Raw genomic sequence first — 22,124 nt, forward strand, 5'->3', positions numbered from 1 at the left:
TAAAAAATATTTTTTTATAGAATATCATGTATTATGTTTTGTTAGAGATTAGAGAATTGATATGGTTTGGCGTGGAAATTAGAGAGGGAGGATCGCTCGCTTCAACAATGCACAGTATCACTAATTAAAAATAATTTTCAGATGAAAACAGGAAAATACAATGGTGCTAGGTCTAGAGAATATGACGGGTGGTGAATTTCGTAACGAATTCCTATTTGAGAATTTCCAGTAGAAGAGTTGTCTTGCAGTAGCATGCAAACAGCTCTTTACTGACAGTAATGTCACACGCCTATTGATTTTTGATTTCCTTTTTTAGGTTTACCAGCAATGAATTTTAAGTTCCAGTCGCCATAGTACTTTCAATATAAAACATGCTTTCTTGATCCTGGAAGATAATATGCATTACCTTTCCAACCGAAGGTTATATTTTGTGTGCGTGGGGAATTTTGGTGCCGTACTTTAAAATCTGAGACATCAGAGTGATATATCCATGTTTTATCCTACTAGTGTTGTGATGAATATAGTAGTTCTCGGGCTAACAACCACGTGAATTGCACGTTGTCCAACGTTTCAAGAACTGACATTTTTCTCATCATCAGGTTACAGTGCGAGAGAACCAACCAGTAACTGATACATTGGTGCACAGAACCGTTGCTATATCAGATGAAAACCCTAGCCGAACTCCAGCATCTGAAAATCATCTTACAATGATACAAATATACAAAAGATTTTTAAAAGAGCTACCACCAGGCCATATCTACCAAAACCAACAGGGGAAGAAAAACGAAGAGGAACTGCTCTCTCCCATACATTAAGCCACTTGTCAGGAAATCTAAGCAGACTCTTAGCAAAACCCATTACAAAATATTCATAAAGCTTCTGCCGAACCCACGTTCTGGTCACGTCTAGTTTAAGATAATTTAAGTCTTAAGACACCGGAAGTTTATTATATTCCCTGTAAATGGGGTGACGCCTATATCGGAAAACTGGAAGCACGATTGAACGCCGCAGAGAACATCCAATTTACATTAATCGGCGTCAAGCAGAAAAATCAGGATCGGCAGAGTATAGTATAACTGAAAGGCATAACATCTCTTTTCCAGAAACCATTTTCCTAGTCAAGTGTTCAGACTATTGGATAAGTCAAGGAAGCAATAGCAAATACTGGAGGAAGGCAGACATCTTAACAGGGACATTGACTTACATTCAGTCATGGGTTTTCTCTCATTGGAGTGCAATCCACCAACGAACCCAGACAATCGGCCAATTACGAGACCGCAGATTGAGAGCTGACTGGATATCCCAACTGACCAATCTCATTCCAATCTCTTCCATGTCAGTCCATATATAAGGAATACTTTTGTTTGGTTTTCTCATACTGTGCCCTGAAATAAAACCAATTTTGAAAAAAAAAACGGACCCGGTGAAAATCCGAACCGGTTTTGGTTTTTATAAAAACTGAAAAACATGTTTTTGTGCCCACCATTACTGGTAACATACAAAATATTATCAGTACTGGTTTACAAACTGCCTTTGTTTCGTATGGGGATGCATCTTATTACCCAGGGGTTTCCAGCGTATCACTATTGAAAGTTGGTGAGGACAAATCTTTTAAAGTTATTGCCCAACCTTGGAGCAAAAGTCGCTCTCTATTTACTTTTGATTGTACTCACACAAACATTTCTCCACTAATTACACCGTTCCTTATCTTCCTTGTATATAATTGTTTCTTTTCTTTTTCTGAATGGGAAACGTGAAAGGAAATAATTTTTTGAAACGATATGAACGGTAATAATCAATCAAAATTATTTTTTCTAGAACATTTTCTTAAAGCTTCCTCCACCTCGTACAAAGTTAACACATTTTTAATGTACAAACCCCTCAGAAATGAGAAAGACCAAACACTATGCAGAGTAATTCTTTATGATTTACACAGTCTTACGTTTTAAAAAGAAAGGGTGTTTCAAAAGTTGATTGGCTCAGGTTTTGTGATAAATTGGTTTATTTTAACATTACATAACGGAAGATATGCTAGGAACATATTTTAAAAGCACATAATTAACTAGTATGTGCTTCTTTTTAGAATAATAAACGCTGATCGTGAACAACTACTAACTTAAGCAGTTGGAAATATTTAATATCTGCTTATGTCTGTAAAATTAAACTTCAATTTGAATCAGATTAACTTTTGAAACACCTACCAATAATAATAAAATAAGTCTATGATGTTCTGGACTGTGCTGCAATGAAATGAATTGACAGAAAGCACACAACACCGAAATATTTTGCATCTTACACACTATTTACTACATTGTCAATACATTGCTTAAAAAGATCAAGCATGAGCGAGCATGTATTTACACATTTAAATTAAGATTTAATAATTCTAATCTTTGGCAAAATAATCATCACTGCTAACAAATCACAGGAGACGTTAAAGTGATGATTGAAGATTTTTTATATATTCACATTTTAATAATACGACAGCACAAGGAAGTACCATACAGAAAATACTTTACGGTGTTTTACAATACCCACGGCATTTTCAAGGATGGCTACATTGTGATCTTTCGAAACAATTCGAGTAAGAAATAAATATTTGACATTTTATTTTTTCATACAAAGAAAAAATACCTTCTAAGTATTAAAACTGATAGTTCAAAAAAAGGAAGATCATTCTGAGAAATAGTTTTATAGATTAATTACATTGATGAATATTGAGCTTCATTATTTGGGACTGAGCTTGTAGAAAGCGTTATTACGACACTTTTATTATAATATTACAGGCAATAGTAATAAATAAGAAGTAAAACAACACTTACAAGTCTTGGTTAAAAAGATGGAAGACAACTTATATATTTATATACAAGTTGCTTCTTCATATTCCTCTTTATCATCACCAACAACAAAATCCGAAAGCTATACAAAACAATTCTTATTAAAAAATAACACAGTTCTATTATTACAAACAAAAATAATTTCAACATACTAATAAAAAACAATTTACTAAAAAAAAAAAAAAAAAGTCATTTTAATATTACACCTACGAAACATCTTTTTCAGTGATCATTTCAAAATCATCACTATCCCCCGAAGATTCTTCTGAGAGTTGTTCTTTTTCCTTCGCAGCTGGAAAAATCACAGAAGAAAGAAGATCCTGAGTAACGGATCCAACTTTGGCTATATTTTTTGTAACAAGCGCAACAGCTGACTGCTTCAGAAGCTCCCCTAAAACTGGAGCCTCACTTGAACTTTCGGCTACTGCTTTCGACGGTTCTTGGGATGCAAACGATAAACCTTCAACGAAAGGTTTCTCGTCATCCGAGCTTTCATCTCCGTTAAAATGTGTGCTCTGAAAGTGTATTTTTACTTCATCGTCATCCTCGTCATCGCTTTGATCTAAATCAGGATCCAAAAGGTTCTTCTTTGTAAGCGAATCTGTCGGAACGTCAAAGTCTGGAACATCTAAATCATCTACGCTCTCTTGATCAATCGAGGGCATTACAATACCCCCCGTAAATGATGCTTGAGCAGATAAATCTGGAAAGAACACAACATATAAAAAATCAGGACAATAACATCCAAACTATCTCGTTAAATTCAAAAGAGCAATACTTCAAGGATACTTTTTTTTAATGAACTTCCTCAAAGCAAAAAAAATGTAAATCTGATAGATGTCAGTGTAGTTATGTGGACAAATAGCTTGTCACCATTACAAAACATACATTTCCTGAATTGTGAATAGTACTTAAGTTACTATACATGAAAATACTACTGAAAAAATGTTTAGAATCGGGATTTTCTCTCTCAATATCCGAATTAATCAACTTTTGAAACAGCCTAAATACATATCAAAGAAACTTATATGAACTAGGGTGACGTATCACTTAAGAGCAACTCAGTATCACTTAATTTTGAAAAACGTATAAAATTGACATCCGTGACACAGCTGTTTATTTGTCCTTATTGGAATTTCCACAACAAATACATCTATCAAGATTTTTTTGACATATTTTCGAGTTTACGAAACTAGAACATACAGTTTTATATATTAGGAGAGTGCATGTAATAAATGATTATTTTTTTTCATTTACTACTGTAGAATTTAGAAAAGTGAAAGTGTGTAATTGAACTGGGGATTCAACATGCCAATGCGTAAACTCCTTCGCTACTCAATCCTGTCGAATTCCCTCGTGGGTATATGATTAGCATACGCGTCTACGGCTGGGAGATCCAGGTTCGAGGATCGGTGGAAGCATATGTGTTTAGACAGCACATTAAGTTGTACATGTCTTCGTTTTTTAAAAAGAATAAAATCACAACTTTTTCCTGAGCAGCCACACAGATGGTGCTCTACACTTTTGATCACGTGAGCTAAACCACATCTGCTGCGCTTGGGAAATTCCAGAGACCATTTTTGAATGAACACCTCAACAAATTAATTTTGTATACATTTTGACAAATGAGGACACAACAATTTTTATTCAACAGCTAGTTTTTGCTAAAGGTAAAATTTCAGTGTATAAATGTGACTGGTCCAGGATAGAAATGAGATCTTCGGCTAACCGTATGGGTGCGTTAATTCTATGCTATTCAGTTCTTCGGCTTCCAAACAAAAATATGACATTGAAGTACTTTTTAATGAAATACATGTAAGTTTTCGAAAACTGTAGTGATGTGGGGAAAATTGTGCTTCATGTGATGTTTACAATCATTAATAAATATCAAATAAAAACCACGTAGTGTCATTTGAAAACAATAAGTTGGCAACACTGACAACCGAATTGCAACGCACGTAAAAATTATCATATTGATACAAATCAACTTTCTGAACTTCATCATAACTTAGCACATAGTTCTGATTTAACGCGTTGTATTTTATTTTTCATTGTCGCGAGCCAATTTTGGGTCCCGAGTTGGAAATCCTGTAACTCGAAAGCGAAGAGGAATTCGACTGATGTTTATAGGAACTTTTCTACTGGATTTGATGTCAAGATTCATCTCTCAAAATTTTCATACTCCCTTTCAAATCGCCTTGTGTATAGGACCTAAATGCCCATAGGAAATATTTATATTCCAAGTACAAAAATCGAAATTTCAATAATTAATCGCGAATGTTAGGGGCTGCAGCCGCATGAAAGGTTAACGGATATTAAATACTCAGGTACTTCTCCAATACATGTAAAAAATTCAGATTTTTAAAAGGTGGGTTTTTTGAGAAAATGGCGTCCAAACATGGTATCTTAATAAAATTTTCAGCTTTTCATCATGCTATAACATGGAATGTAATAATCAGAAATGTAGGTCATTTACATTTTAAGAGACCTTATGAAGTAGATTTCGATGCTAGAAGCAGATGATTGATATTGCTCGTGAGGACAGAAAAAAAATGTTCGAAGTTAGCAAAAATTTCAGTAAAATTGGCAACATTGCGAGTGAATTGCGCGATTCCTATTGGACCAATACACGAATTTTAACCCTCCACCGAAACATACAACTTTATACTCTTCCTGCTGTTGCGATTGTTACTAAGCACACTCGTTTCTCTACAATAAAATTTTTAATTTGACATGTTTTTCAGTTTTCCGATCAATCCGAGAGGAGGGCAGCCATTTTGGAAGGCTGTATATCTAAGGTAAAATTTTTTTCAGCAAAACGAAAAAATATGGGTCTAATAATATTGCATGTAGATCCCTATAAAAAAAATAAATAAAAAAAATATATAAAAAAAATCTGAGACTATGATGGGGACCAATTGTGGTTTGCCTGGACGATTTGAAATGGAATCGTCTATATATAGAGACAATGATCACACTTTGAGAGTCTAATAGCAAATACTGTTATATGATTACGATAACAAAAGAAGAGGAGATCTTAAGGATGAATATTGATTGTTATTTGAGTAGTCTGAAGTAGGTTAGTTAAGGAACGCTATTAGGCCTACTCATTACAAACTGAAAGCACAAAGTTAAGATAATTAAAATTATTATAGAATCTGGTTCATTAATAACAACGATGTGCAGAGATTACTGACAAATCTATGCACAAACAATGGCACACTTACCTGCATTTGCACCGTTTGATACAGAGGTAGAAAACGTACAATATATCCTGCAGTTTTCAAGCCAAGACGCTTCAAAACTGAATTTTCACATTTTCAGTTGTTCACAAGGGAACGAAGAGTTTTTGAACCATGTTAATTTGAAGTTACGTTCTTGCTGCATGTGAGGATTTCGTCTACTATTCTTTTATATACAATTACCACTATGCATGATTAAAACCAAACTTTAAATTTATTTTCTTTGTGGCAAACAAAAATTACTCTTACTTTCAAGTTGTATTTTCTTTGAGCAATCATTGTTACTCAAATAGCCAAAGATGTAATAAAAGTTTGATACTAACAGGCAGCGGCCATATTAGTGCCTAACTCATGAGAAGGGTTTCACTTAATAAATAAATATATGCTTTCTAACATATTTCTTCATATAAATTACACACGATTGCTGTAATGTTCACGAAAAAAAAAAAGTAATTCTCAAATTGCTTCTAAGTTTATTAATTCTAATATGTGTGCCATGCGCAATTTGAAAGAAGCATTATCTTTTCAAACCAACATGTGTATCCAGCCTATGTGTAATATTTTTCAAGCAATGAGAGAAAAAAGAAGTGTATTGCAAGGGAAGAAATAAAAAAAAGACAAGAACGAGAATATACTAACACAGCAAAGGAAAAGTAAGAGTATCCATAAAAGTTGTCTCATCTCTCCATGAAAACTTAGAAAACCACCAACTGCTCATAATGTTTGTAAATAAATATTACGTTCAGAAGACTTTTGAATTCGGATAAACAAATAACTACATAAAATAATTTCTTTACTCTTAAATATTAGTATAATGTGCTGATTTCTTTCCAAAGAATGAACGGTGCTTAAAAGTGCACAATATGTAATGAAGAAGAAAAAATTGTAGAATATATGTTGAGATAGAATGATATTCATGTAATGGTAGTTGCTGTAACTAGAGATAGTTATTTGTTTCGTGTTGCTATGACAACAGAAAAATTATTCATGAAAATTTTGCAAATAAAAAGTTAGTTGTGCTATGCATTTGATGTGCCTAATTTTCAAGGTATGCAGTTATTAGAATTTGCAACTACATATAAAAATTAAAATGCTGAATCGTATTGACTTACCTAGTGATTCGAATTGGGGGCAATATATGTAACAAAAGGAATCATAAATAACGTTAGAAATTACAAAAAAGTTTTCTTTATACCCCTCTAATATTTTTCATGTATCAAGATAATTGCTTATTTCGAATAATCCCTTAAAAAGTTTCTTAAAACAAAAACGAGATCTTACACTGGAAAAGAAGACTCAAGTAAATTCGTTCAGCAAATAGATCGAAAAGCTAGGAAAAGAGGAAAGCCCGAAACCAGCTTTCGTTATAGCTAAACATATAAGCTTTCAGTATTTTGCGATATACATTTAACCTAACACTAAAATTTCCAGAATGCATACAAAATTCCCTGATTTCTCCAGATTAGTAGATATGTTGTATTTTATAATACACATGTGTATAATGATACTACAGTGAATATTGTTGATGAATTGCTCATCACAGAAACACTGAATCCAATGTCTAAATTTCATAGCTACCAAAGTGCGTTCTTGATATATAAGAAATAGGGATACAGATAGCTAGATAGAGAAAAATTGCAGAGGTCTCTTTTGTACCCGTATCTTGTTTTCTCTTTTTTTCTACTAGTGTTGAAAGAAATGGATATTATTATCTTATGAAAAGTTTCCATTAAATTTTTTTAACTAATAACTAAAAATACCTCCTGCACTATCTGTTACATCAATCCCAAATTCTTCTGCTATTAAATTAGAATCTTCATCATCGTCTCTTTCTATTTCAGCCGGTGAATCTCCTGCTGACTTCAATACAGCCAGATTTTCTTTATTTTCTTCTGGAAGATATTCTTCATCGCCACTGTCCGTTTCTGCAAGAACAAATGTTGATTTTCATCTATATTGCCAATTATGGATATACCTGTCGCTCTATCACGTTTTCATCTATATTTGTAGGAACGAACAAAAAGTGACCTGCATGTAAAATACAACAGGAGTCTAAAAAGTTGAAGTGTTGATATTTCACAGATGTTTGAAATGCGTGTAAAAAAAATCTATACAAAATGCAATCAGATTTTTTAAAATCTAAACAACTAACTATTAATGGCAAGTACAATTATAAATAAACAATGTTCATTCTTTTATATCAACAATTCACTGACATCAAATTCAATAACAATCAACCACTAAAGTGGCATCCTTCACTAATTTTATCAACTTATAAAAAATAATTCAAATTAACACTCCTACATATTGTAGTAGCCATATCATAGTGACTAACACATTCTATTTATATATTTATAATTTTTATTTGGAAACTCTTTAAATTGAGTGAATTAGTCAACTAGGTGGACCATCCGCTATCATGTGCGAGTTAATTTGAACTCGTAATTTTTGTGATCCATTATGGTAATACGATCTGATCCGTTTTCCTGGTTCACATTTAGCTGGTTTCTACTTTTAACTAGTATGTGGAATTTGAGGAAGATTAACGCGATTGATCAAAAATTAAAAAATTAAAAATAAATACATAAATACATAAAATAAAAATAAAGACACATGTTATTGAAATTTGTGAGACTCTCACGTTCCTGAGTATTCTTGACCTTCCTTTTATCTCCGAGGAAGGACATATCCAGAAATGTCTGAAACATAAGCAGAGTTTCAAGGAAACTTCGAGTAAGATTATATATATATATATATATATATATATTCCTATTATTACAATAACATACCAGAATAAAGAAATTTCGAGAACCTACGAAATGAATTTCATATGGTGAAATTTTGTTATACTGAAGTACATCAATTCTCAAAAACTCACCTGCTGGTATATCCAATGTAGAATTTACATTATTACTTGTCTGATTTTTCTCTGCATGCGGCAAAGTTGGGAATTAACTTCCTTGTTTACAAGTGGTAGGAGCAACATGGACCGGTCGCCAGAGGTACTAGTTTCTTGAGATTTCTTTTATGGTCAGGTTTTCGAGAAAATCAAAAGAATATGAACAGAAATATTTTCATTCAGTATCGCTTAACACTGTGTTGATGGTGCCGGTAGGAGAATAAAATAGGGAAATGATATGCATGTTATACTCTATGAGGGAAACCGGGGTGTTTGACGGCGGAAGATCTAGCTGAGGCATAATGTCTGTTACTTTGTAGGAAGACGTCCTGGCAACCCTGTAAAGGAATGCAAAAAACCATTCCTGCCTTCCCTCCCACCATTCCCTTCACCCAAAGCATAAACACAACAGCAGCGCCATTACAAAACAAATTCAGAGACTCGTGCGACGGGTAATACATCAACATGAATTTATAGACAAAAGAAGCTTAATATTTATTACATGAGAAGAAAATTAGAATATACATATACACGACTTAATATGATGTACAGTTAACTGTACAAGATATTTGTGTAATTTTTCCGCATACCAAATTTTTACACAGCAGAAAATATTTTACACTTGCGTTTAATACTAATCTTACGAACAGAAGACAAAGGATAAGGTCGTGTATTACTGACGAATGACAAAGAACACTTATATGATATCAACAAATGAGCTATATTTTTGTTTGGTTTGGCGTCAAATACTGATATTTACTTCTATTTCTTAATGGTGAATAACGATCATTAACAGAAGTCCAACCATCTTATTGCAATGCTACAATGAAACCTCTCTTAACTGACACCTCCATAATATGGACGAGCGTTTTTGTCCCGGCAAAAAAATATATTCTGTCTCATATTATGAAACAGAACCCTCCTTTTTATGGACATGAATAGTGTCTGACGTTTGAGTAACCTCTTCATAACAGACAGGAATTATTCACAGCTCTTCAACGTTTAGTACAGAAAATAATTTCTGCAATCTGAAAACGAATCTTTTATTGATCTCTTCAATTGAGTCAACCCTTACAAGTAATTTCGATCAGAAAGTAGTGACACAGGATTACACGATAGACAACTATTGCAGGCTTTTCTCCACGAAATTCATAAACCGGCATGACTGCTTAGTTCTGTCTACATTTTCAAGATTTAATGATAATGTTCCACGTTCTTACTGGGTTACTTTTAGTAGTCATTAAGAGAATTAATGGATTCGTACAGAGGCATAAACGTGTACTTAAGAAGTAAACTATCACACAACCATTTATTAAACAGGACATGCCCATATAAACTCATTTTCCGGCGATACTTTTGTTTCTTTGCAGAAGATTTCCCCCTCATTTCATTAGTAATTCGAACACGGAATGCAACATTTGAATGTTACTCTATATTTACTTTTATAACGAACATATTTACAATGTAATTTATACAATTATCACATAAGCTGTGAGTACCCTAAATTTGTAAAACTTCTCCTTAACGGACTCTCTCATTTACGGAAAAATATTCGTGTCCCATCGGTGTCCATTGTTGAAAGATTTCACTGCATTTATACTAAAGAACAATGAATTTCAATCACAGAAAAAAAAAAAATGATTAAATATAGGTAGAAAGAAGAAATTTTCATTCGTTACACTGGAAATAAGAAATTCGTTGAAGTGAAATATTTTAACAATACACATTAAATAGGGTAAAGGGAAGAGTCTAAAAATAACTTCCCAATTCTGAACAATTTGTTATACTGATATACGCTGCCGCAACATTCTATGTTAGCTACTACGGTATTTAACGTTGTTGCTTTCCTGTACTTCGGGAACCAAAAGACTCAATGAAACACTACCAATAATAGTTATTCATTCTGGATGTTTTAAGAGAAGATCATGTCCATAATTCCAAAATTTAGATCCACTACTATATATGTATTGGAAATAGAAAATAATATTCTTCAGTGTGGAAAGAAATGATACAAAAACTTACCTTCCAAATAATTTTTTACTCTTTAGAACGAATATTAATGCGACAGCACTTACATTGACATGACTAAGAGGAATATAGGAACTATAATAAAAGAACACATGAGAGGAATTCCCAGAAGAAAAATCAGAGTTCTGCAGTTTCTGGTTTATAAACACGCAACTTAAAGGCTGTCAAAATTATTGGGGAAACGTCAATACTAGTGGGACGAAATGTAATCGAGTGATATTACATAAGGAATAAATATCCAACGTTAAATTTGGATGATGGCAACCTCGACAAGAATTGGAATTCAGTTACATTCAAAATTGAAGCGCTTGGAGGATAAAGGTGTTATGTTACATTTTTCGAAATGGTGCATTCTGGCTGTTCATGCACACGTGTTATATGCTACTCACGCTACCTAACACATTATTTGGTGAGTCCTCGTCCTAGTGCAGATATTTAGAAACGATGAAGGTGGTATGTTAACGGAAAAAATTGTGAAAGTCAATTTTCCCATCATATTCAATTTGTTACATACCACTTTTATCCTCCAAGCGCTTCACTTGCAAACATAAGTGACTTAACACTCCAGGTTGTGTCCAGAAGCTACCAGTTGAAGCAATTTGTTTAAGTAAAATTTTGCACCTAAGGTGAAGTGAACCGAAGCGAATTATTTCAAACTAAATAGATTGCTTTATTTATGTTTAACTCTTATCTTGTAAGTTTTGAGCTAGTGTGTGTAGGTGTACACTAGGGTTCGGATTTCTAGGATACAAGAACTTTGGAAATATGCATGCATTTATGCCTTAAAATTGGTTCGACATAAAATATGATTGAATGACCGGTAAAAAGATAAATAAGTTCTTAATAAAAATGTATTTTAATTTACATTTTTAATAAATGAATTCCTAAGAGTAACAACTTCTCAAGAAGTTTACGAAGTTATTCTGTCCTGAACAAATACCGTTAAGCTCGGAAGCGTTGACCACAGCACACTGCCGACTCCGTAAGAAAAAAACTGAACGACTTTCCTCTCGTTGCCAATAGTGAGAAATATTTTTCTTAGGAAAAGTTACAATTCTTCTAAAGTATGATCAAAAGTATGCTTTTATATCCCTTCGACCCCAAATATGACCTAAAGCTAAAATATGTTTTAAATATGCATTTATATTACCAATAACATTCCTATCTTTGTGTTCATAAGAATCAGAAATGTGTTTAGACATGCAAAAAGATGCCAGCATAAAAATATTGACGTATCATAGAAATTCAAGCCTTAGTGATCACTAATAGTTCCGGAAGTGAGAGTTGACATTAGTATTTTCTTTGAAAGGAACTCGCTGAATAACATGCAAAAATCTTAGTGAAGCCTACATTGTCCAGTTAGGGGCTGGCAGTCGACGGCAACAGGTAGTGGTTATTGATCTTAACATAGTTGTGCCAGACTTTTAACACTATTAAAGTAAAAGCGGAACTACCATGTTCAATCTCTATAAACTAAGGTATCTGACTTGTAGCATACATGGGATTTTAAAAACAGTCGCATAATACACATTCGCATTAACTAGTAAGGCAACTATTCCTGGTTTCGTAGTCGAACTGTGTTTATCTCTTAATTACATAATTTCCAGATTAACTCACTTAACTGAGTCAACACCAAAAGCCTGATTGGAATCAAAGCAGCACCGCGCGCACTTGAAGGTCCATGTTACGTCGGAAATTTCTGAATTGACGTTTTGAATAAAAGCAATGGATATTACAGTATAACAGTGAAAATTTTGTTTTTGTTTTGGTCTTATGTGTTTGCATACAACATTGCTACATGTAATACTCGTATATACATTTTTTCTCTTTCTTTTAACTAGGGAAAAGGGGAGAATTTTACTGTAAATTTCACATACTGAAGTCAAGCAACAATTAACACAAACTAAACCTTAAGAGTATAACTTTGGAAATGTATCAAGTATAATTAATACAAAAATACAAGCCAGGGCGTCGGCATAGTCCTGTAATGCATCTCTCTTGGAGAGGAAATAGTGTGATGGGAAACATCGTCTACTGCGAGGACTGATCCTGCATGATGATCTGTGTATCCTAAAACTGAACCAGATTCAAGCCCCGGTCGTGGTTCGGACTCCAAGCCCCGGTCGTGGTTCGGACTCCACATAAATAGTAGGTTACATCTTTCATAACCTCGGTATTGCATATAGACGAAAAAAAAAATATACTAAATATCAGAAATGCTTTTCTTACCTTTATGTCCGGGTACGACGACATTGAAGAATCCTCTCACTTTGGAAAATTTTGAAGATGGTAAGATATATATGTATAATCCAGGGCCTAACATTACCATCATAACAGCAATATAAGTAAGAAATATTCCAGGAATAATGCAGCCGATAGCAGCAAGGCACACAAACAGTGCTGACATCGTAAGGCAGAACTGCAATGAAATTATAAAAGAAACTTTAAAAAATATTCCCATTATTAACGTATCCCATCATCCTAAAAGTAGATCCTTAAGAAGGAATCCACGTTTTAGAAAGGACATTTTATATTCATAAAAAGTTCACTACGCATGATTAATAATTCGGAAGTTACTATTTTCTTATCTCTTGACACCAAAAGTGTGTTTTATTTCAAAAACAGAAGATTTATACTTGTTTTGTATTGATTCCTAAAGAGTTTTGTAAAAATAAAAATATTCTGTTCTAAATTTTCCTGACAGGATTTTTCAAGCCAAAAGCCAGTGATTTGTGTGTGTTTGCCATTAATTTATAACCAAACGAAGAATGGGCATTTCAGAAAGTCCATTATATAGATACACAGTGCTTGTTTATTTTATTTTTTACAATTAAGTAACCAGATTAAGCGAGTTCCGTTGAGGCTGAAAATTCATGTCTTTAACACAGCTCGAATTGTATAATTGATCAGATCTCGGAACGAAAATATTAGGTATCAAACTACATTTTATTCTTTCTTTTCTATAAATTTTTGTAACATTAATTAAATGTATAATAAGTAACACTTCTATAATTAGAATGATCGTTTTTTGTTTAAAGATGAGCAAATACAAATGAATAAAGAATTACTTCTCAGATCAAACATATTGAAAAAGTGACATAAAAGACCCTTCGCTAAACACTTCATCAGATAGGAAGGGGAAAAGAATGAACAACTAAATGGCAGGAACGCAAGATATGAAGCGTCCAGGTGGGCGGTGCCAACTTGGATTGGAGTGATGTGATAATATAGCCAGACTAATCAGTAGATAAGAGTTTAATGGCGGAAGATAAAACTAAGAGAAGGAATGGGACAGTAAAAGTTTTAAGACAGATGACGATGCTGTGGTCAGAACGCAGAGCCGTGATTGCTCTGTGTTCGTCGGGTGTATTATTACAATTTGCTTGAAGGGTATTTGGAAATTAAGAATCAGAAATTTATTTGCAACATAAGGATATGTATACTTTTAGGGGACGGCTGCTAGGAAGAAAATGGGATGAATTTCAGCACAGTATTTAGCTGGGTTGACCAAAAATCAGGGTTTGAAAAAACCCGGGTATTTTTTGAAAAAACCCAACCCACCTGGGCCCATGTGGGTTTTTTCGGGTTTTATTGGGTTTTTTCGAAATATTTCAATCTCTTTGGGGTAAAAATGTTAAAATATGATTTACATTTTATGAGTGTCATTGTCACAATTTGCAACAACTTTCTATTCACTGCTGTTGTAAAAAAATTGCCGCCATTTTGAAATTTTATATTGGATCGCCGAAATAATCTATACAGCAAATTTAGAATGTCTTGTGCTTCTACCCTCAAAATATCAACTTAAAAAGTCCGAAAATTGCACCTTGTAACATGGATACCCGCTATTTTGAAAAATGGCCGCCATTTTCAAATTTTATGCCGCCAAAATATATACAGCTTATTTAGTCTCTCGTGCTTCTACTTTGAAAATTTCAACTTGAAAGACCCAAAATTGCGCTTTGTAGCGTGGATATCAACAGCGGCGCAAATTTGTCTTCAACATTGGGGGGGGGGGGCAGGTAAGACGGTATAGGCGAAAAACAATGCTGGGGAGGATTACCCATGTCGGTCCCGGCGTCCTCCACAGGGGACACAAAATATGACGACATTATTATTGCTTTGTAACTTTAAAATCCGACTGGCAACATTGAAAACTGTTTACAAGGGATGATCCAAATATGATCATTCCCTGTAAACAGTTTTCAATGTTGCCAGTCTGATTTTAAAGTTGTAAAGTAATAATAATATCGTCATATTTTATGTTCCCTGTGTGGGACTCCGGGACAACATGGGTAGGGGAGCAGAGTTGTCTTCAACATTGGGAGGCGGTCAGATTTGAGGCTTATTCTGGGAGGTATCAATTTCATCTCACTTTTCTTTGTGACAGTTGGACACAAATCATCATATTTCTTCCTAAAAGACACATTTCCAATCGGATTATTGAGTGGGACAGTTCCAAGATTGTAAGAGATATGTCCCCATCATCCCCCCGGGATTTTCGCCAGTGGACATCAGCTATTTTTTTTTTAAAGCGCGCCATTTTGTAATTTTACGTTGGTATGCTGCCAAAATCTAAACAGAAAATTTAGTGTCTCTCTGGTTTGTATCCTGAAAATTTAAAAGACCGAAAGTTGAACACTGTGTGGTAAAGGCAGACAAACGAACAAATGTAGATCGAGTCATCCTAGGAGCCTCAGTGACGTTCGCCAAATATGAATACCAAATAGCTATATTAATTTAAAACAAAGACACAATTCATCAAAATGTCAAATATTTTTCAACGTAAAATAAATGGTTTTATTGTTGAAGTTCACTTTCGATGCTTTGAGCATTCAATTACGGGAATTACCCGAGCACTTGTTGCAAGACCGTTCTTTTCCGAAAATTAATTTAAAACAATTAACAAAGATAGGCCTATAACTCATACTTTATAAAGTAAATGTTTCAAAATGTCTAAAATGAAATGAAATATCCTCCAGCGTAAAATAAATAGTTTTATTGTTGAAATATTCACTTCCGATGCTTTGTGGGTTCAATTGCGGGAATTTCCCGAACACTTCTTTCACGACGGGTTTTCCCTGAAAATGCTGCTTGCTTTACTGTACATCGAAATTTCCATTAATACTGAAGTTTGAATGCAGCACTTGAAATAGTAAGCGTTACGTAGTCTTCGGAGCTCCGAGCATTAAGCTTCTTAATTTTGACAAGAATTTTTACGTTATTGCTAGTGTTGATTCTACAGAATGCTTATTTGAAGGCTAGCAACAAATGACTGAACTTAACTGTTGTTGTTGGAAAACCAAATTTTACTGAATACTTTTGTTACCATCAAAGGTAAGAAATAATACTAATAGTTTTACTAATGTATTTACATATTTACTGTTAGTACCGGCACCTATGACCTTAAACCCGTCAACGTATGAGGGATAACGTCCCTCGGCGGTGCCGAGTCAGGAAACACACTATTCATGGAAAGTATTTTCTAAAATATACAATCGCTTACTTTACTTCAAATAGGCTATAAGCATAATCCACATATCAATTTGTTCTACAATTATCTCAAGCTAAGGTGAAGGTTTTATTTATTTATTTATTTATTTATCCATTCAGTGCATTTAGAGCTTTATAAAGGTCTTATGTTGAATATTGTTGTCTATCTTAACATGAAAGCATATAATTCGCCCAAAGAAAGTTTAAAATCTCGTAAAAATAACTTTCAATGTGATCACCTTAGTTGTACCAATAATACACTAACAAAAAAGTCAAAAACCCAGGTGGGTTTTAAGATGGGGTTTTTCAGGTGGGTCCAACCCGAAAAAACCCGGTGGGTTTTTTCGGGCTGGGCCCACTTGGGCAAACCCTGCCAAAAATACTAACAACATAGGTTACAGGTGAAGGAAAGAAAGTCAGAATGAATTTAGGTTGACTGACTTGCATGAGGGAGGGAAGGGCCGTATCATAATGGCCTTTGGTCGGGTTGAGAGGGCGAGAAGAGGTTGACATTGCTAAAAGTTTTTTTTTAATGAGTCATAGGGCTGTCACGAGTGTCCGGTTGGGACTTCTGTTGGCTGTCTTGGTTAGGAAAATAAATTTGGACAGGTTCAATAACACTACAAGTGGGGGATGGGATTAAGAAAATGCGGATTGCTATATAGGGGGAGGACAAATAATGGAAGGGCATGGGTGATGAGACGAAGTCAGTAAAGTTTACAGAATATTTATTGAGATGTTCTACCAGAAGATGGAAAGTTTCCAAACACGAAAGGTTTAAATTATCAATACGAGGTAACAGAAAAGATGGGAAAATTTTTAAATGATTTATTTTCGTCAGATGTGTGAGCTTGCAGAACTGATGATGTAAAGATGTCTGCAGAGCACGGTCACATGTCCGTGTGAGAAGATCAGAATAAAATTATCAGACTGTGCAAGGAATCTAAGTAAAGTTCATTAGAGCACTGCTTTCCTCATGCCTGTTGTTTTACTTTCGAACAAATAGTATCAATGGTTTATTTTTTAACAAGCATATAGAATAATTATCGATTTATCCAAAAATACGTTGTGCTGAATTCAACTTCACACAGTTTTCACCGTAACTTCCAGCGGGGTAAAATTTTCTTGCTAAAAGCTTCTTACATTGTAAGATGGTAGATTGATCTCTACATTATAATTGCAAGTTGAGACTGGTTACAAACTGGGAACAATAACCTTTAAGAACTTACAAATATTGTTTTCTTCCTCTAAGATTTAACATATTTTTAAAAGTTAACGTTTCTTGTCTATAACCAGTCAAAATCAATTACCACGACGCATTTCTCAGTAATTGAATATAAATTAACAGACAATTTTATAAAGTAAATTATTCTTTAATTTGTTAAGCATATGTATTACTGAACATTAAACTTACTGATCCAGGCTTTGTTTCTCTCAGTATCTTCATCTTAATGTAGTATGATTTGCACTTATTGCAAGCCTCATTGAAGTAGTAACTTATTTCTGGCACACTAAGAACACTGAAAAAAAATACATAAATAAAAAATTAAAAAGAGAGATTTGAATATGAGTTTTATTTATTTATTCCTATGAAAATGGAACCAAGAATCGCTTAAATATTAAGTTTGAATCTTATTTTGAAAATACAGCAATTCAATCTTTATTGCTAACATTTCTTATATTGCTAACTTATATTGCTAACATTTCTCAATAATTAATTTCGGAGTACTAGAATCTTAAATTAGCATGTTTACTCGCGTTATAGTAGCCCTCGCATAATAGTCGCACATTAAGTTTGAAGTAAAAACAATTGCCAAAAGCAATTCATGCTGCTGGTTTTGATGTGTTGGAACATCCTCCCTACTCACCCGACCTTGCCCCTTGTGACTTTCATTTGTTCCCAAAGTTGAAGGAGCACCTCAGGGGGAAGAAATTTCACTCAAATACAGCTGTTATTGAAGCTGTGGAGGAATGGCTCACGGCTCAGTCAGAGACTTTCTTTGAAGCTGGAATAGTGGATTTACAGCATAGGTGGAACAAGTGCATTACTATGAAGAAGACTTTTTGGAAAAATACTGTTTATAGGTCAGGGACAATGATTATTGAACCACCCTCGTATATGCCAAAAAGCGACCATGATGGCAATGAAGTATAAATACTGTATGATGAGATGAGCGACATATTGCACCATGAGGGAAGAGGTAAGGTCAATGCCTTAGTAATGGGAGACTTAACAGCGTAATAGGAGAAGGAGCCGCGAATAAAGTGGTGGGACTATTTGGACTAGGCAGAAGAAATGAATGGGGCCAAATGCTTATCGATTTCTGTAGGCAATATGATATGATAGTGACGAACACGTGGTTTAAGAAAAGAAAAATCAAGCTGTACACATGAAAAAGTTCAGAGATAAGAAACGCTACCAAATAAATTACATTCTTGTGAAGCAGCGTTTCAGAAATAGTGTACGAGACGTGAAGACACTACCAGAAGCGGATATCCATTCAGATCACAACCTCCTAGTGGTGATCTGGTTAAAGACCTGGTTAGAGACAATCAAGAAAAATTGGAGGAGAAATCGAAAATGGAACTTAGAGCGACTAAGAAATATGGACAGTAATGTGAAAGAAGAGATTAAAGAAAAATTGTGTGTGATTGGCGATATGGTAGACAATGTAGAAAATAGTTGGGAAAAAGTTAAACAGATTCTACTTGACACACTCCACAACAACATTGGCAAGATGGAAACAGCACCGAGAAAGCCATGGGTAACTGAAGCGATGCTTAAGAAGATAAAAGAACGCAGAAGGGCTAAAAGCACGGACATGAAAGAATACAAAAGGCTGAATAATGAATTAAGAAGAGAGACGAATAAAGCCACAGAAAAGTACATGGAACAGATAAGTGAAGAAATAATGGAACTTCAACGGCGCGGCAGATATGATCTGATGTATCAGAAAGCACAAGATTTAGGAGGAAGAGCTAACAAATGCATACGCACATTTGGAATCGAAGATCAACAAGGCTATGTAAATGAAATCTTTAAGTTTTACGTCCCACGGTTATGCCGGTTAGGCTAAAGGAGACGGTGATAATGAGTAATGAATGAAATGGTGGAATGAAGAAAGTGGGAGGAAACGGGAGAACCCCGAGAAAACCCACGCACACGGTGTTTGTCCACCACAAAGTTCACTTGGCGGGGGCTGGGATCGAACCCGAGACCCCAAGCACCAGAGGTGAACGCTCTACCACTGAGCCACCGCGGCCCCCAAGGCCATGTAGTCACTGATCATCAAAGAATTCTTTTGGGAAGAGTACGAAAAAGATCTGTATGACCTGAAGAACCGCCCCAAAGATATTGCGATCAAAGCAGAGGAAGAGGTGGGTGATGAAAAAAAAGGACCCAGTATATGGAAAAGTGAAGTAGTACAAGCCATCAAGGACATGCGAAGGAGGAAAGCCACTGGATATGATGACATACTAGCAGATTTGCTCAAGGGATTAGGAGACAATGCAATGAAAGTACTGATTTCACTTATAAACAAGATCTATCTGAAAAATGAAATGAAATCTTTGAGTTTTACGTCCCACGGTTATGCCGGTTAGGCTAAAGGAGACGGTGATGATGAGAGATGAGTGAAATGGTGGAATGAAAAAGTGGGAGGAAACGGGAGAACCCCGAGAAAACCCACGAGCACGATGTTTGTCCACCACAAAGTTCACTGGGGCTGGGATCGGACCCGGGACCACAAGCACCAGAGGTGAACGCTCTACCACTGAGCCACCGCGGCCCCCCAAGATCTATCTGAGTGGACAATGGCCAAAGGATTTTCTTTATGTTACAATGACAGCATTACCCAAGAGAAAGGAAGCAAAGACGTGCAGCGATCACAAAACCTATAAGGAAAGATCATTACGCGCATACTGAACAGACGGCTGGAAAATAAGATTGAAGAGATGTTGGACGAAGATCAATTCGGATTCCGGAAAGGAAAAGGCACCACAGATGCCATTGGGTTGATGAGAATTATTTCAGGAGTTCTGGCCGCAAAGGAAGAGTTGTGTTTGCGCTTCATAGACTGGCAAAAAGCTTTTAAACGTGTCAACTGAACGGAACTTTTGCACATACTTAAAAAAAATTGGAGTCAACTGGAGAGACCGACGGCTCATTCGCAACCTGTACATAGGACAACGAGTCAAGATGCGATTGAATGAAGGAGAAACCAATAATGTGGAGATTGGAAGTGGAGTCAGGCAAGGATGTAGTATGTCGCCCCAATCATTCAACATTTAAAGTGAATGGTTAATGAAGGAAGTATTAATGGGAATTGGAGATTTCAAGATTGTAGGGCAGTTAATTACCAAGATTACGTATGCAGATAATACGGCTATTCTAGCTAACACAGGAAGAAGGGCTACAGGGAGATGATTGACAAAATTGCTGACACTGGGAAACTATATGGAATGGAAATCAACATCGAAATATCGAAAGTTATGAGAATATCCCGTGGAAATGCGCCCTTACAGGTCAGAGTAGAACAAAGAGTACTTGAAGAGGTGGACCATTTCAAATATCTCGTACTGCAATCAAAGACTCGTACTGCACCAAAGAGATCAAGTAGAGAATTGCCATAGCCAAAGAAGCATTCAACAAGAAAAGGTCACTCTTAACTAGTAGCCTTAATATTGAACTACGGAAGAAATTGGTCAAGTGCTATATATGGAACATTGACTTTATAGTTCAGAGACTTGGACATTACGGAAGTTAGAGAAGAAATATTTAGAGAGCTTCGAAATGTGGTGCTGGAGGAAGATGGACAAGATAAAATGGACAGAAAGAGTAACAAACGAACACGTTTTAAAACGGATAGGAGAGAAGATGACCCTTCTAGCCATCTAGCCCATCCTTCGTAGAAAAGCCAATTGGATTGGACACATCTTGCGAAGAAATTGTCTTCATACCGCCATAGAAGAAAGGATGGAAGGAAAGCAAGGAATAGGAAGAAGAAGAACACAAGTGATTGATGATTTGAAAAATATAAAATATTGGGAGTTAAAAGAGAAAGCTGGAAATCGAGAAATATGGAAGAAACATTTCCAGGTCCAAACTGAAAATTAAGAAGAAAAGAAATTTCTTCTCACTAGTCCCAGGACCTGCCAAAAGGCAGAATACTTAATAATAAGAATAAACGGGTACAAAACTTCATTACTATTACATATGCATCCTATCTTATCACTGAGAAGCTACAGTTTTATTATTTTAAAATTTTACCATATTATCTGTGGAAGTTCAAGACGATGCATTTACGTGTAAGTTAGTTCAATTATTCAACAGCATATGTTAATTCCTTTTCTTAATTTACATTATACTTACTTAGGGTTCACTGGAACCCAGTCCTCATCACGACAATTGTCTGCTTCCTGAACTCTGATCTCAGGCCAGATTTTCTCTACCCATAAATTATACACGAGAACCATTAGGATTCCAATGCTAGACAAAGAATAAAATCTATTTTCGAATGTCGCTATAAACCTAAAAAAATAAATAGAATAATCAATTATTTAAAAAAGAGCAATATTTTAAAGAATTATGTAAAAAAAAAAAAAAGAGAGAGAGAGAGAAAAGAA

At 34.9% G+C, this 22,124-nt stretch overlaps 1 protein-coding gene across 1 annotated transcript in view; it reads right to left on the reverse strand.

Annotated features, from left to right (window-relative positions):
* Positions 1-1,805: 1,805 nt before the first annotated feature.
* LOC145671066 (uncharacterized) overlaps positions 1,806-22,124 on the reverse strand; it is a 32,692-nt gene continuing 12,373 nt past the window's right edge. The window contains exons 2-6 of the mRNA XM_081739778.1: positions 21,871-22,029; positions 17,914-18,019; positions 13,236-13,425; positions 7,840-8,004; positions 1,806-3,540 (exon numbers count right to left, since the gene is read on the reverse strand). Coding sequence (XP_081595904.1) covers positions 3,044-3,540; positions 7,840-8,004; positions 13,236-13,425; positions 17,914-18,019; positions 21,871-22,029 — 1,117 coding nt within the window. The 3' untranslated portion in view covers positions 1,806-3,043. The remainder of the gene's footprint in view (positions 3,541-7,839; positions 8,005-13,235; positions 13,426-17,913; positions 18,020-21,870; positions 22,030-22,124) is intronic.

The sequence above is a fragment of the Thermobia domestica genome, chromosome 15 (genome assembly GCF_964235325.1).
Source record: "Thermobia domestica chromosome 15, izTheDome1.hap1.1, whole genome shotgun sequence".
Taxonomy (NCBI): Eukaryota; Metazoa; Arthropoda; class Insecta; order Zygentoma; family Lepismatidae; genus Thermobia; species Thermobia domestica.